The sequence below is a fragment of the Cyclopterus lumpus genome, chromosome 9 (genome assembly GCF_009769545.1).
Source record: "Cyclopterus lumpus isolate fCycLum1 chromosome 9, fCycLum1.pri, whole genome shotgun sequence".
NCBI lineage: Eukaryota > Metazoa > Chordata > Actinopteri > Perciformes > Cyclopteridae > Cyclopterus > Cyclopterus lumpus.
In genome coordinates, this window is record NC_046974.1 from 20,633,292 (window position 1) to 20,650,700 (window position 17,409).

General features: G+C 42.0%; 1 protein-coding gene across 1 annotated transcript in view; it reads right to left on the reverse strand.

The window, feature by feature from the left end:
* Window positions 1-17,409, reverse strand: part of grid2 (glutamate receptor, ionotropic, delta 2) — a 418,695-nt gene that overhangs the window by 61,076 nt on the left and 340,210 nt on the right. The window contains exon 12 of the mRNA XM_034541936.1: window positions 3,336-3,474. Within this exon, the coding sequence (XP_034397827.1) occupies window positions 3,336-3,474 (139 nt within the window). The remainder of the gene's footprint in view (window positions 1-3,335; window positions 3,475-17,409) is intronic.

Here is a 17,409-nt window from a genome sequence, read left to right on the forward strand (position 1 = left end):
CCTCCAAATGTATTACCCTGTGTGTTCTCTAATGAAGATATGCATATATGAATTATGTGCTTAATTATCTTTTGGGTAATGTTTTGTGTGAATCTAATATGTGCATGCGTGTATGTGTTGGCACATACTTGCTTTTCTCTCCTGTGTGTATGAGAGCTCATTTTGCAACCAATTATATTACCCCTAAGCAGCCCAATGAGCAAGTAAATGGAGTGAATAGCAGCTGAATGTACCCTGTGACAAATACTAAGTGTGTGTATGTGCGTGTGTGTGTGACAGAGAGAGAGAGAGAGACAGAGACAGAGACAGAAAGAGAGAGAGAGAGAGAGAGAGAGAGAGAGAGAGAGGTGAGGTATAGATTAATTGTATGTTAATTAGTGTATACTAATCTGTGTGATTTCTGCCTGTCCCAGCATATTTGGTTATCTGGCCGTATTCATTGAAAGCTATTGATTTTACAATGCTCTAAGGAATGATAATACACTCTGTAACCTTTAAGGAGGATATATAAACTGTGTATATATATGTTGTTTTTTTCAGTTTAAAAATGTAGTTTATATTTAGCTGGATAGACTTTGGTTGCTATGCCACCTCATGTGTTAGAAATCGGTTAAGAGGCAAATCCTCCCATTTGCGGAGTCAAAGGATGAGCTTTTGTTTTTACAGAGGCCAAAAGACAAAGAGGATATTGGCTCTGTTATTCTGTGGGGAAATTCATTTGGGTAAAGGCACTAGAGCCTTGATCAGTTCATTAACTTTTTACAAATGGCTGTACACACTCTGTGCAACCTTGAACAACAAGCAACATGCACTGAAACTCAAAGAGTGACAATAGCATGAACACGGTCTTCCGAGTATAGGCTAGCTACATTTAAAGGCTGCTAAAGTTTTATTTAAATATGCGCTATAGGAGTTTGGGACCAACGTAGCCATATATTCATTTTCTTAGCATAATATTAAGGTATTTAGAGGCAATTCTTATTATGAACGATTATTTTCTATATGTTATTGTTGTATTGAGGCAATGCCATTATGTGGTGCTCTCTTGTAGTAGTAGTTATGTTTACTACCCTACTGTTAAGTAAATGTCATTATTCTATGACTGCGCCACAGGGAGAGTTCTGCTATATCCCCTTCTCACCAACAGAGGGCGATAAAGTGGTAAAACCAAACATGCAGACTTCAAATGAGCTGCTCACCAAAGCACCTTTGGGATGCAGCAGACAATACACACATACACACACACACACACACACACACACACACACACACACACAAAAGACCTAATTTACTTTATTGGCATCATAAGCAACCATAACATGGGACATCTGTTGTGTGGGATTGAGCCAGGAAAGGGGGCTTTTTTCAATTTTCCCATCCTGACCAATTCTTCCGCTCCATCTCTTTCCTCTCTCAACAGGTGCCACTTGCTTTTCTCACATTTGTACCCCTTCAAAATCCATTTCTCATCTTAACTCATCACCACGGCCAAAACCCTTCCACTATCTCTGTCTCGGCCTCCCTCTTCTCTTCATGTCCTAATCCGTCTCATCTTTTCTTTTCTTCCGCCGACCATCTCTCTTTATTTCCACTTTAAAAGTGTCGCTCCCTCTTCCTTTTTTCGATGTTTCTCTCTTGCTCCCTCTCTTTGCCACTCTTCACTGCCATCCCTGACTGTTTTCCTAAAGGATTCACACTGAACTTGAGGGGAAAACATCCAAGCGTGAAATAGTCCAGTGAGGGTTCTGAATGCTCACTTGTTATTTCATTTCCAGGATGAAACAAGCACATTAATACTTAAAAACCCTGTCGGTCCTGACGGCTCACTGAGACACTAAGATGAGCGATGCCTTCATCCTTTCTGGCCTTCTCTCCCTCTCCGCGCATTTGCTCGCTTGCTCTCTTCCATAATTCACTAATTCACTCTCTCAAACACTTACTCACAAAACCATTTTCATAAAATTGCCCGCTAATCACAATATCGCGATCCTGCTTTTTTCCCTCGCTCGGCTAACTCTCTTCATCTAGCTGTTGAGGTTTTGTTGCGTTGGGATGATTTGTTTTGGGTATCTCCCCTCTCACCCCATCACCCATCTTTGGAGACCCAAGGCCATGTGGCTGATGCTGTTTAGGTGGTAATTATGCCACTAATGACCCCAGAAGAGTCAACACATTAAAGATAATACATTGAAATTCATGGAAATCCTTAATTAGCTCAATGGATACTGAATGAGGCGGTAAACTGTGAGGCACTCATTAATGACAGCACATTTGAGTGAAAAACTAAAACAATAAGGGAAGAAAAACAAGTAAATAGATTCTTCCAACACAATTTCCAAGAGCCTCGACAGAAGGAATTGGAATAAAGGGGGTGAAAAACAGACCGTATGCAGAAGAGAGGTTGGAGACAAAAATAAAAAGGAGGAGGTCTGCCAAAGACGGGAAAGAGAGGGAGAGGGAGAACGACGGAGAGACAAACTGATGGAAACAAATGGAGAGACAAATAGTGATGAGATTTAAAGAAATAAATGTTGTTTATTCCAAAGCCAAGCACAATTGACTGTGGCACTGCCGGGCATAGCGGATGCTTCGGCATGCTGATTAGTCCAATGAGAGATGAGCGTTTCCTTGTGCCACCAGGAGAGAAGCAGGCACACATATTATCACAAGAATAGATAAACAGAGAGCAATAATGTGAGGAACATGCAACTTGCTTTCTTTTACTCTCTCTCTCTCTTTCACTGGCTGTCTCCCCTCATCTGCCCTATCTTCATCACTGAAAGCACACACAAACACACACACACATGCACACGCACGCGCACAAAATGATAGATCCAAACTTAAGGCAGACAGGAAATTACTATCCTGCAATGGGGTGAAGGAGGGGAGGAAGGCTGGAAAGGATAGGGAAGTAATTGTGTGTGTGTGTGTGTGTGTGTGTGTGTGTGTGTGTGTGTTGCCTCTCATGCATTACACCTGCCCGGTAGAATGGATTTCCACACTGAGCAACAATCAAGCACACTGGGGAAGCCCGCAGTGTGTCTCTGTGTGTTATAAACGATTAGTCAGGCTACACACACACACACACACACACACACACACACACACACACACACTCTACGGCCGAATGGTTGCGAGTGAACACGAGTGTGTGCGCGGAGAAGCGCGCATCCAAACTTTTGTGCTCGTACAATTAATGAAGGAGTTCTTGTATCCCGGTACTAATGTGTCAAAAGAACAGAGTTTCTCAGAAATCAAAGCCCCGGGGGTCCTCATTACGAAACCAGCACGGTTGCCACCTCTGACGGCCGAGGACGAAATCTGCGGGTACTTACTGTATGGAGTTCTCTATGCGCGAGATGGTGAGGAAGGCTGCCAGGTTCGCGGTATACGAGGAGATGACAATAAGAGCAAACATCCACCAGACGCCCATCATCATCCTTGTAGCTAGAGTGGTGTAGGGTACCTCTCCACCTAGACGGAGAGAACGACAGAAAGAAAGGTTCAACAAATGCTCAGAAGAAGAATGGCTCTGCATGCAAGCACCTCTTAGCTGCAGGAGGAAAAGCTGTTCAAACAGCAAAGCACATCCTGAAAGATTATGTTCGGATTAACTGATCCGATCTTCACACGGAGGCATAAAGTGGGAGGCACTGCAGAGAATTCCATCTTTGCTCTTCTAATAAGACATCAAAACAACACATCTTTGAGGTGTGATAACAGTTATATATTGTACGACCGCATTTAACGCTCTGCAAATGTGTTAATATATCTCAAAACGCCAGCAGGCATAACTGTTAAAAAAATAAGTAAAAAATGTAAACCTGCCGTTGGCATAAATTGTCTTGACAAACGTCTTGATCAATCTGAACCGAACGTGTGAATGTGTGGAGGGCCCTCCCATTAGGATGTGATGCTGCCGGGAGCACATTACGATAACAAGTGGCTTGTCCGTCGACACGCGTAAAACCTCTTTATCCCCGTCTTGTGCTACGAACCGCCGTTTGAAATCGTGTTGTCAAAAACAGCAGCCTCGGCTTTCTGTGAGCTCTTCCACACACGGCTGTCACTCTCACCCTCGCAAAGAAACACTCCATCCATTTGTGTGTTTTAACCGGAAACAAAGAGAAGCGTATTTATGCAAGCTTCTTGACAATCATGTATCAAAAAAACGCACAACAAACGAGTGCTGATTGATTCGCAGCCTCACGACCTCCATTGAAGCCTGTTGGAAATGAGCCCCATTCATCCTTGCAGCAGGGGTTCGCCGTTACACTCTCCTCTCTCCCACTTCCTCTAGTGCAGACTCAATAATGTATTTGATACCCACCTAATCCCCCGTTCCCTTTATCTCACGCCCCTTCCTCCTTCTCCATTGGGTTTCCGGCTTTTTCCATCTCCCTTTCAGGCCCTTTCGCTCACAGCGTTCGATTTCATGGACATATGTTATGTTGCTCCCTCCTTCTCGCTGTCTTTTTTTTTTTGACTGTATCTTTCTCCAGCAATACATGTGTGCGGTTGACATCCAGTGTTACTATGAGCCCGACGGCAGATGTATATGTATAGTGCTATGCTCTTTATATTCAGTTCAAATAATCCTTTGCCAGCGTCTTCGGGGACGTTCACAAGTTGCGGCTAAAAAACGCGTGGAAAACGCCAGCCATGCTGCTTTGATCCTTTTATCCAAGGTGCTCGGGGGGGGGGGGGGGGGGGGGGGCTGCGCTCCTGTTGCGCCTGCTGTTACTAAGCAACCAAAACCTATGCACTGCGATGACAAAGATGAAGTCGTGGTTATTCAGCAGTAGGCCTCACTGACTAACTAAACAAATCCAAAACAAAAGATAAAGGGATTTCCAGCACGGCAAATCGCCCACAGTAGCTTTACGGCTCGCTGTGGTTATATTTAGTCAATATGGCTGATTTTTTTTTTAACCGGGTCTTGTGACACAGCAGTTAGCAAGTAAAATAGTCCGTGGGACAGATGGTAGAGATCTAGGTAACCCTGCACTCAAATTAACTTCTTCTGATTCCTGGCTGCAGAAGTGACTTTTAGAAAATATTTAATAAAGCTGTGAAAATGACATCTGAATGTCCCAAAATTTGTAGGTGGACAGCTTTTGGTTCTTTTCAATGTTTTATAGGTGCTCTCTGTCCCTGGACAATGTTTAAATCAGAGCAAGATCATCTACAAGAGACTTTTTGAAAAGGTCATTTTGTTTTCTGCTCTAAATGCACATGTGTGTGTGTGTGTGTGTGTGTGTGTGTGTGTGTGTGTGTGTGTGTTAGAGAGAGAGAGAGCACCAAGTACCATTTGCAAGATATTATATGAACGTGGATTTATGAAGCTCAATAAAACTAACCTAACAGAACATTGAGAGATGGGTTGAAAAGGCCCCTTGAAATGGTTTACTTGAAGACTGGTCTTGCATTGATTTTTAAAGTGCCAAAATGTCAGAAATAATATGTACAATAGTTATTGTTCTTGTCACTTTGTCAGTGTCTTTCTCTCTCTACGCTCAAGTTAGTACACCGACAAGATATATATTTTTATGGTGCAATTCTTTACCGTCCAATATCTACTGTTGGCCGCTTAGGTGAGCCATACTCGACATCACAACACGACTGAATATTCATGGGAAAGCTGAGCCAAAGGGCCACTACCTTGGAAGTTTAAACTAAATATACAAAGCGGTGCAGTATAGAGACATCTTCCTTTTGTCAAATAAATGACATGAAATATGAACCCGCAGTCACGCAACACTGATCTATTAAAACCATTGTGTGAACAGGGTGCTGTCGAACAGTGTATCGTGCTATCGACCCATCTCCGTACTGTTCTCTTTCAAAACCATCTTTCACACAATGTCTCCGTTGAGGAAGAATGGAGGCAGCCAGCGACCCTTCAAGTCGGTGAGCAATTGAGTCATTAGTATGTATGTATGTATGTATCGCTACCTTTTGTATCTTTATAACAAACATAATTTCTACAACAGCACCATTTCTAAGCAGCCCTCATGGACACGCTGCTGCTTACGCATGACATAAGCGTTGTCTGAATCTTTAAAAGCACACGCTGTCAGAATAGGCCCAGGAATCTGATTGGCTGTTAACGACTGATGACCTCTACAATCTGAACCATCAACATGGCTCAACAGATAAAAGGTGATTGTGTCGACAGCAGTCAGCATTGTGAGAATACGGCTGTTCCTCCGTCGGGGCTCCTTCAGTGAAGTCAACCAGAACCACTGAAGGAAGCCAGTGGTGACTCTTCTCTGCAGGACTTAGAATAAATCAAGGTGTTCTTCAAGACACCTTTGAAGTGCAGCTCTGGTTGCGTTCCTAAAACTCTCACGTCAAAGATAAGGCGCTTGCATGTGTGTATGTTTGTGGATTCTAGAGGAGGCATCGCTAGCATGAAGCAGCTTTTGTGGATGCCAGCTTCAAAGGCACCCCATTGTGTCCCCTCCCCCGGTCCATTCTTGCCATAATGTATCTCCATGCTTCCCCTCTCATTCTCTGCTGCGCTTCCCCTTCGCTGCGGGCAAAAGACATTTCTCCATTTCTTACGACTCGAAAAGAAGGAGTCAAAAAAAGTAAATGGTACATAGGGCCTTGTGAACAAAGACTACAATCGTGTTAAGATCAATGACCAGCAGGGGGCGACGACTCTGATTGCAAAGAATAGGTCTGATTGTATCGACACCAATGAGAAAATGACATAACTTCTCACTTGAGTAAACACGGTAAACATGAGTTTATGGTTTCAAACACTAGTTTAAAGTCTTCTTCAATACAGCATGATGTTCATTTAGTAAATGATGGTCCCATTTAGAGAGAAATAGATGATAAAGCAGGGTATGCTCTATGACTGCGCCACAGGGAGAGTTCTGCTATATCCCCTTCTCACCAACAGAGGGCGATAAAGTGGTAAAGCCAAAAGAGAACATGCAGACTGACAGGTTTGTACCGCAGGGTTTTCAAGGTTTTCAAGTCTGGGAGTTGTCCATGTTTATGTTTTACAACGTCAACGCTATCACAGTGTGTTTTCAGTTCATGTTGAGATTAGGGTTGCAAAATTCCAGGAATATTAACGCGAATTTTGGGGTAATTTAACTGTATTTACCTTGTCATAAGCAGACATGCATGCAAACATTTATAATACAACTTTTAAAAATTAAATTGTTGACATTTTGTGAGTAGAACTTTATTCTTTCATCGAACAACAAAAACACGAACGTTGAATAAAAAAGGTGTATTCCCTATGATCACCACCCCCCAACCCACATTTGTTTGTGGGTGTTTTTCCCTGAATCCTTTCAGGTCTAAATGCGTCCCCCTCACTGCTGTAGAAAGTTAGTCTACTGTATACAAATAAACTTGGTATTAATATGAACATGGCTTCAGTTTACCAAGTAATCAATATGCTAGGTAATGACAAACAGTGTTGGGAAAGTTCACTTTCTACATGAACTAGTTCAGTTCATAGTTCACAAATGTTATAATGAACTAGTTCAGTTCGTAGTAAATAATTCAACATTTTGAACTAGTTCAGTTATTTTGTAAATGTTGAACTAAGTTCACAGCTCCAAAAAATTAACTAGTTCAGTTATTTCTTTTAATATGTTGCAAGCTATGATTGAAATCTCTATCTGTCTGCAATACCGCTCTTGGCCTCTACGCCACTCGGCGCTCTCACACTTGCCAGGCATAGGGCTGAAATGTTCAGAGCAACACTGATGACAAAGACGTTCAAAAACAACAGAACGTTTTATGTTTATGTTTATGTTTCTGGCAGACAATGTTCCCAACCAGCTGCATTCAGGGTCCAGCTGAGCTAGGCGTGCATAGTCTTGTTCTCAACTACATTTAAGTTCCCTGTTATATGCTCTTGCAAAAAAACGTAGGCACATTTTTTCTTTTTCAAAATTCCCAAAATTCCCGAGTCAAAATTCCCGTGGAAACTTTCCGGAAATTTACCGGAAACTTTCCGCCCCTTTGCAACCCTAGTTGAGATTAATTGTAATATTTTTGAATTTTATATCTGTTTTAATCAGCGTTCGGTTGTACTTAGCTTCACCCTCTCGTGTCACTTTTGGTTGTAAAAAAAAGGAAGATGGCAGCGGCAGGCCCAATTTGAGGATTCAAAACCAGGAAAAGTCACAAACACCCACACCCACACACACACATATATTGTGGTGTGTGTGTGGGTGTGTGTAACACCCACACACACACACACACACACACACACACACACACACACACACACACACACACACACACACACACACACACACACACACACACACACTTATTATGGAAGCCGCCCAAAATATCTGGCAAGAACATCAAGTCCTCAGATATGAGATCACCGGACACAACCCTCATCTCTCAGTCTTGGGAAAAGCTAATCAGAGAGGAACATGATTGGGTCAAAATGCCCTTGATCCTGTGTGTGCCCTGGAAATGTGATGGGATGTTTTGTGTAGAATGTGGTACGCGGTGAAACACAGAGCCTTTTCCGAGGTCATTGTAAGACGTGTGTGTGTCTTTGTTACTTTTGACCCTTTAAGTTGAGTGTGCACTTGACTGGTTAGTGCTCAGGGTTAGTGGTGCCTTCTGGTCGGTGTCTGAGTTGTGTCAACCTTTAGCGTGCGAGTGATCTCTCAATTGTATTGTGAGGAACAAAAAAACCCGGCATATTCTACATTATGACTTTAATTACTAAAGTGAAGAAGCTGCATTTGAAAGTGCAACATGAAGTCATGATCTGACTTCTGATACAAACAGAGTGCGATGTACAGTTGTTTGTTTCTTCATGTATCATTGCGACACTTGCATTGGAGAGGGGGGAGTGAGCAGTGCAGCAGCCTATATGGAAAGGAACACCTATGCGTTCTTTGTGTAAATGAGACAAACGGGGTCAACTGCTAGAAGAGGTGGCAGTGGACAAATTGTTGATAAGGACTCGCTCTGTTATCGTGCACGGCCGATGGAATGTGGCATGCTACCCTCTTCACTGCATGTTGTCGATGTCAAACAAGCACCTTGAGTCACCTAGTTTATTGTGCTGAAGTGTGGTGAGGGGGTGCTTGAGGTGTCCACTTGGGCACACTTGTGGCCCTGTAATCTCATACCACAACTACATCAGCAGCAACGTGTTTTAATAATCAATCCCTCTCGCTCTCTGCTCTCCTTTCTACAACTTTAGATGCCGGAGAGGAGGGATTCATGGTGTCGGTCCACAACTCTGGAACTCCACTTCTATCAAATGTAACATCATTTTCTTTTTTTAAATGGACATTCCCACTGCCAACTGTTCCGAGGGCTCCTCTTCAAAGTTACTGCATCACACTCCAGTTATTCTTGGATGAAAGAAGACTAGAGCAATTCATTAGAGCGTTTTCAAATGAGGAAAGGAGAGTTGGAATGTGTTCAGCTGATGTCAGCTCCCAGTTGGAATAACTGCAATCTCGCCACGAAGTGATGTAACTTTCCTTTTTGGACCTTTTGGACAATTTCATTCTTTCACAGCCCTGAACAGTTGGCAGTAGAGTGATAGATTCACAACAAACAGGTGAAACTCCACTTGCAGGTTGGTCTGCGTCAGCATCCGGCAAGACCATATAGTGTTGGGTGCAATGTGTTCACATTGAGTATAAATCGGAAGCAGAAATATGAAAAAAAGATTTTAATTGCAGGTTAAAAGCAGAATCACAAAACCATTTCTCTAGATCCAGGACGCTATAGGCATATAGGAGGAATATAAATCATAAGCCTCTTGGTCAGTGACATTAGTCATCTCACCAATCCCAGTGGTGGTTCAACACGCCGGCTTCTCAAGAACAAACAAACATGCAGTATTAAAGAAGCAGAGGACATTTGCACTGAATTTACATTTCTAGAGATATTGAATTCCTGGTCATTTCATTGTGTTTTTCCTGCATGACATTGCAGCACATTTATATTTGTAACTATAAGATCCACACAAAATCAGCTCTTGACAGCTACTGACTGTGTAGTCTACAGTGGAATTAGAACAATAAAAGTCATAAAAAGGAAGCCTGGAACGGGGCTACCGGTATTTATTGTTCTTTCATTGTTTTCTAGCTATACACAGGCTGCTTTACTTTACTTGTTAATGCATTCTTGCCATCTAAGTATTCTAATGCCAATCGAAATAATGAAGTCAAAGATTCAGCATTCTTCTTCTATTGTTGCAGCACTTTGAAGTTAGTGCGGCTGTCAGAGCATAGAGTCCTCTGTGATGGTACAGTGAGGCTCTTTGAATCTGAGATTATTATAAGTCAGAAAACATAAGCCCTTTCCTAAACAGTTATGACATGTTCCAAACTTTCTTCTGCTGTCTAAAAGAACCTCACACAATATACTTTGCCTACATTGCAATGGATGAAACCGCAGGTCTTTATATATATTTTGTTTTTAAAACATTCGAGACAGTTTTTCACTCAGAATTCTGTGAAGATGGTTTCTCAAAGCTTTTAGTATAAAAGCAAAAATAATGATGCCTCCATTCTTTCAAACTCTAAAAAGACAGAAGGCTGTTCAAAGCAACAGCTTCACATTAAAGAAACAACTTTTTATCAAAGATCAAAAAGATTCCATCAAATGTCTAAAGTTAAACCTGCTTACCCATGTACTCTATGATCATGCTGTTTTACTTTTCTACTTTGAGTGAACGGGGCAGAATGAACATTGCAAATGGAGAAATAAGGTGTTTTCCACACAATAACAAGTGTTGTTGTCACGATCTGTGTTTTTGTCTCTTGTTTCCTGTTTTATTTTGAAGTCCTTGTCTCTTGTGTCCTGTTTCCTTGCACTTCCTGTTCCTGTGAGTGTCTGTCCTGTCCCTGATTCCCTTCACCTGCCCTCAGACACGCCTCTGCCTCCTGTGTGATTGCAAGCCCCGCCCTCATTGTTTCCACCTGTGTCTCGTTCCCCTGTGTATTTAGTCTGTGTGCTCCTTGTTCTGGGCCAGATTGTGTTTGTACCTCCCGTTTGGGTCCTCGCCTTCCGCCCTGAGTTCCTCGTCCTCGTGTGACTTTTTTTTAGTAAAGAGTTTTTTCACCTCACCTCGACTCCTGTGTATTCCTCTGCTCCTGAGTCTCTGCCACTGCCCTCAGAAATGTGACCGTTTTAAGTTATAACCAATTTAGTAAAAACACATTTGTCTTTCAAATCAAGATCAAAACTGAACATATTATCTGTGCTTTAGCAAACACCCTAATCTCCAATATCTGCAATTATGAGTAATGAGTATGTAATTAAAATAGTCTCCAGGCAACATAATAATAAAAAGCGTGCATGCATGGCACTGATTGTATCACACTGTTAAAGAAAACCAACTTTCTCAGGGCACTCAGGTGCCAGCAAAAATAAATAGAAATACAGTATTACCACATGAATGGTTTTAAATTGTAGGACAGGATGCAATAGAAGAGCCTCGTTACAAAAACATTGTGGGACAGTCTGAATGCTAACTTGTGTCTAATCAAAACGTCGGCTGCACTTTGGCTGCTATTGATTTGTTTTTGTTTGAGTCGACAAACCCCGAAGCTTGGCGAGGTAAACAGAATCAAAGCGGAAACCCAAAAGGCACACAAACACCAACATAAATGTTCCTTTTTTCTTTCCTCTGGTGAAAATGAACGGGGACAGACGGAAACAGAGATAAAGAAATTACAGGAGCTGTTGTTTGCTGCAGGATTGGAGCACAAAATGATTGCATTAGTCTTTGAGTCAACTCATCTGCATCAAAACACGTTCACTGTGTTTCTTTGCCCCCCTTCCCTCCCCCTCTCCTCCACCCCCCCCCCCCCCCCTCATCCTTGTTGACACGCTGCAGTTAAATGTAGCCCCAGATGAGCGCAGCTTTAAAACCAGCAGTGCAGCCGGGGCACATCCAGTAGGAATTTATATGTATGAGGTTTTCTTTTTAAAGCTTCAAATCTCACCACGGAGGAAGCACCTCCTCTACCTCAGACAGAATCGTTATATATAATTTTTTTCGAGTTATTTTGTACCGTCTTATTTCTCCTCTAGCACCGGAATCACTCTCCAACCGACGGTGTCCCTGTGATTATGAACGACCTGGGAAAGACATATTACGGCGTTGGGGCCAGGGGTGGCGAGGGAACGAGTGGAGAGAACAGAACGAAGGGGAGGAGGGAGGTGCACCTCTCCTGCTCCATTGTGCGTGTGCTGCCTCTAATACCTCTGGCTATCAGCCAGAGCGAAGAGGGATTTTCCATGTGGTTGGCAATTTTTTCAAGCCATCAAGCGCCACCATTATACGGATCCAGCAGGCCAGTAATGTTGTGGATTTGAGCGAAGATGCATGAAGTAAACGATTCGGAGATGTGCATAATGTTATCTCTTTTCCCAGCATGCTCTTTGATTTCATATAAGAACCCTAGGCCGTCATCAAAACATGATGGAATATAAATATATTAGAGGCGAATGGTAAAGAAATTAGATATTGACAATGTATGCGTGGTGTTCCTGAGTGTTTGCTATTAAAAATAGTGTTCATGTGAGGATTAAGACGAGAAGTGTGAAGAAAGAAAGGAAACTAATAAAAGAGAGAGGCAAAAAATGGCACATCGCCCCATTCCTTTTTTGTTTGCTGACATTTCTCAACATTTAATATTCATTACACACTTGATTGTATATTCTACTGCATTCTGCCGATTCAGAAAGTTAATAAGGGAAGTTAGGTGGAAGTAAAAGTAAGTTTTTCCCTCTTGAAACTTCTGGCTAATAACATGACTCTCTCCAACAGCAAGAATAATAAAAGGAGCTTCAAACTGATGTATGACTGTCATCGAACATGTTGATTGTGACAGGAGAGGTCTTGATTGCACTCAGCATAACAAACACAAAATGCAACCAAATATGGCCATCAACTTTTACTTTTTGAATCCACATTTTAGCTGACAAAGTATGCAGCACATTTCTTGTGTTTGCACAAGAAATGTGGTCATTAAAATACAATAAACCTGTATGTTTGACATTTTTATTTCGTTCCGTGCAATATGCCCGCTGTGATGCTCGAGATACGCTGGAGCTAAACGCTCATTCTCACGCGCGGCCCCAGAGCGCCGGTTAATTTCTCCATGTGTGGACGTAACGCTCACATGAAGATGAGAATAAATCCATGTTATTTAGTGTATAATTCATTTCCCTTTAGTTATAAGTGTAACATGTGCTGGAGAAGTGTTGGTATTATGGTAATTGCGTCAATAAAGTTATTAATATTCATGAATGACATATTAATATTTCATATTGGCAATGATTCACCTCTGATGTTGACAAATTGCTGTGGACTCTGTTGGTGATGACGTGCTCTTTATACAGACACTCATCTGTAGTAACACAGCAGCAGACTGAATATGCACGAGAGGCACACACACACACACACACACACACACACACACACACACACACACACACACACACACATTACACTGAGCCACACGCGCACAATGAAAGTCAGTACACGTGATATGCAAAGACGGTGAACATTGATTTCAGCGTAATACAAAGGATCACTGAAGATTACAAAACCTAAATTTGAATGACTATTTTTTTAATCTTTCAATATATCTGCATATGAAGTTATTTGAGAATTGAAAAAATGAGCAGATCAAAGGGAAGAGAGAGACAATTTGAGTGTGGGGGATGAAGAAGGTCAGAGAGAGACAGACAAACTGGCCAGAGATCATCTAAATGGATTAAATGAGGCCTGTGTGTGTGTGTGTGTGTGTGTGTGCGTGTGTCTGTGTGTGTGTGTGTGCGTTACACACGTGTTTGATCTCGTTGTGTGCTGGGTAAACATGCTACATCATTGCTGCAGGACACAGATGTTTTACTTTGCAGTCACCTGCTACCTCGTACCCGATGTACAGAATAAAATCCACAACTGAACATTTCTCTGGATTCAGGAACATATAAAAATGCAATATCCTGGTATTGAGCATCTGAAAATAATAAAATAAAAACAAAGAAACTCAAAGTAAGTTCAACTAGTTCAATCAGAACTCCTCCTGACTAAACAGTTCAGTTATACGAGAAGAAAGATAACAGTAATTGTAAAAGTTTCATTGTGACTTTTTGGCAATTCAATTTAGAAAAATAAAATCTAAATGAAATGATTGCTTTAATGCAGAACGTTTAAATATGCCAACATTTTTGTCATTTTATTAATATTTAATATACATTTGATGAAAAACTCCTCACAAAAAGATTTTTTTCACACTGTATGTGTTATTATTTGTTGGCGGCTGTTTCTCTGAGCAAAGTGTCACCTCCACCACAACAACATGGAGGAAGAAAGTGCTGCAGTCGCTTCTCAACTCAATCCGCACTTCAGAGAACGGAGAACATTCAGAATTCTGAGCGTAATATGTCAAACTGTATCTTTGCAGAGTCGACATGTTCAGAACATGACTTAAGTTGAAAACCCATAAGAGTTCAATGTGTGTAATAGGAATATGAACTATGAGTTCAACTGGGGAAATAAAAAAGATATTCAAATTGTACAGAATCACCCTTAGGGCCAACTCTGAAATGGGGCTCTGCACTCAGCTCGTGGAAGTCGGCTCAATTTCACAAAAAGGGAGCAAATTAAAAGATTGAAATGCAAATTATTTCCCCACTTAGCTGCGCTTTGGAGTGTGCTCACCAAGCACACCAATCTACTATGTCTGCATGTGTGAAAGAGGGTCACAGTGTGTGCAAAACAGAGAAAGACTCTTTGTGCTTATGCCTATATATATATGTGTGTGTGTGTGTGTGTTTGTGTTTGTGTGTGTCCTTGGGAAACAGATAACACTATATTTCATTTCACCCCGCTTGTCCCTATGGGTGATAATGTTGTACAATACTTCTGGACAAAAATAAGAGGGCAGGAGTGTTTTGATGGCCCTTTGCAGATAATTGAAATTAATTGTTGGCTTTGACATTTTTCTTGTAAAACAACATAGAGAGGGGGAGTCAGTAGTGCACAGACAGAAGCATCCTGTCGCCAGACAACCACACTTACTCAAACTCTTGGAGCCACGAGACAACAGAAACTCTTCTCCTATCACGGCCTTTTGGGTGTTGGGTGGGGTTTAGGTTGTTGTCTGAATAAATGTGTGTGAATGGTGCAGGAGGCACGCGCGACGTCAACAGAAAAGAGACAGAGATCCTATGAATTGCTTGAGGAACCTTTGGAGGAAACGTCTTCTGAGTGTATACTGTGGGGTTTTTACCATAAAGATAAAGCCCCGCTAGTTCAATTATCAGACCCACACTCCAATGACCACAGATGACAGACTCGAGCTCGTAGTTTTACTTGCTGCAAGGAGAATGTTGAGCTGTGCCTCTGCACGTCTGCAAAACACTCTGGCTCGCCACTCTCCAGACAGTCCTTTTTATTGAAGCAAGTGGTTATCCCACACAGAATGAGGAAACAGTTTGTCTAATCCCTTATCAGTCTGAGATGACCCTGAGCCATGTGTGGTGCGCGGGTGTGTGAGGTATGTGGGGAGACACAAAACAAACCTTGTTTTGTGCCTGCACATTAAACCTGTTGACCTCTTGTCCTCAGGGTGAACGGTATAGAATAAGTAAAACAACAACGTATTACTCTTCTTCTGTTAGCTACAGTAATTACATTCATAGGGCGTACATTCTTTAATGCAAATTGAAGACACATGCTCTAAACTCTAACAATACCTGGGTCTTAAAGAGAGATTTTAGAAGGAGGAATACCAAACAACCGCAGCCTCTATGGCGTGCAATTAACAAGTCTCTTAAATATTTGTACGTTCTGATTTTTCTGAGCCAGTTACTTACAAAAATGCCTCGTGTACAAAGTATTCCTTACAAGTTTACTCAATTTTAGGTTCAAACTGACTAAATATATCATTTGACAAAATGATTATCTACTTTACATTATCCACGTTATATACACTCAAACACACACACACACACACACGCACACATGCACTAAATATGTGTTTATGTGTCTGCCCTTCAGAGACTCAGACCAACTTGCTGCATCGTCGCTTGTGAACGTCCATTTAAACCGGCTGCTTTTTAGCCCTGCAGAGCGGTTTCTTATTCCCTGGATTGAATGAAGGCGGAGCCGCCAATGAAGTGCCAGACTGCACCGGGCCAAGTGTGGAGACCGGCGATAAACCCCTGGCCTTTTTCTGTGCGAGTGTGTGTCTGCATCTGCATGTGTGCATGGCTTAGTGTGGTAACTTCCTAATGCCCTCCCAGAATAGCTAGGGTAAGAGTACTGCTCTGACTCTGTGTGTGTGTGTGTGTGTGTGTGTGTGTGTGTGTGTGTGTGTGTGCGTACCATATGCAGAAACTGCTTGACATAGGACTTATTACAGAAACACTCATTTCTCCTCTTTTCTTCAAGCCTCATCAGCACTTTTGCTTCCTTTTCACAGTTGAAAGGAACACAAAAAGGAACGAGTCAGCAGAATTTTCTTTGAGCTTATTTACAGGCTGTGTTTCTCTGCTCGCCTCCTATATATGGATCAATACAATCTGTGTATAGTTTAAGGGCTACAACAGTGGGAAAAGTCGAGGCTGTCTGTGTGGCGTTGCAGCCATGATGTCCTGAAGGTTGTTTAAAAAGTATATATTACAAATCTCAGCCCAGCAGTCTTCATGGAAGAATGCAAAACATTAGCAACAGGAAACTTGTTTTAGTTACTGCCCATTCTGTAAGGCAGTGGTTCCCAAACTTTTTCTGTCAAGACCCCCTTTGATGATATAGGAACATTGGACGACCCCCCCCCCCCCCCCCCCCCGCAACCCGACCCAAAATTTTTCTTGGTTTTTAATGAATTGCATGAACTGTATAAAATATTTATATATATTTGTATAAAACGACCATCATCTTTTCAATAAGCTGCTCTTCCATGTCTGCAGAGAGGTCACCGATACGCCTTGAAATAGTGTTGTTTGACAATGGAATAGTTTTCAGTTTATTGGCAGTTGCTTCATCAATAACTGTTGAAACCATGTCAATGGCTGCAGGTAGTATTAACTCCTCCGCTATTGTGTGAGCCTTTTTGCATTGGGCAACTCTGTAGGCTACTTTGTAGGAAGCGAGTTGTCTTTAACGGGGACAGATGCAGCTTTTTGTGACTCTGCTGGGCATGACAGTTTTCCAATTGTTTTTGGAAAAACTCAAGGTGCTTGTTAATATGTTCGGGGTGGTGGGTTTTCAGGTGTCTTTTTAATTTAGTGGGCTTCATGCTCTCTGCCGCCAGTATTTTAAGACACAAAACCCACTGGGGTCTCTCATCCTGACCGACAATAGTGCTTGTGAAGCCCAGAGACAGATATGCCTCGCTATATTTCCTTGCCTTTACCTTAGTTTGA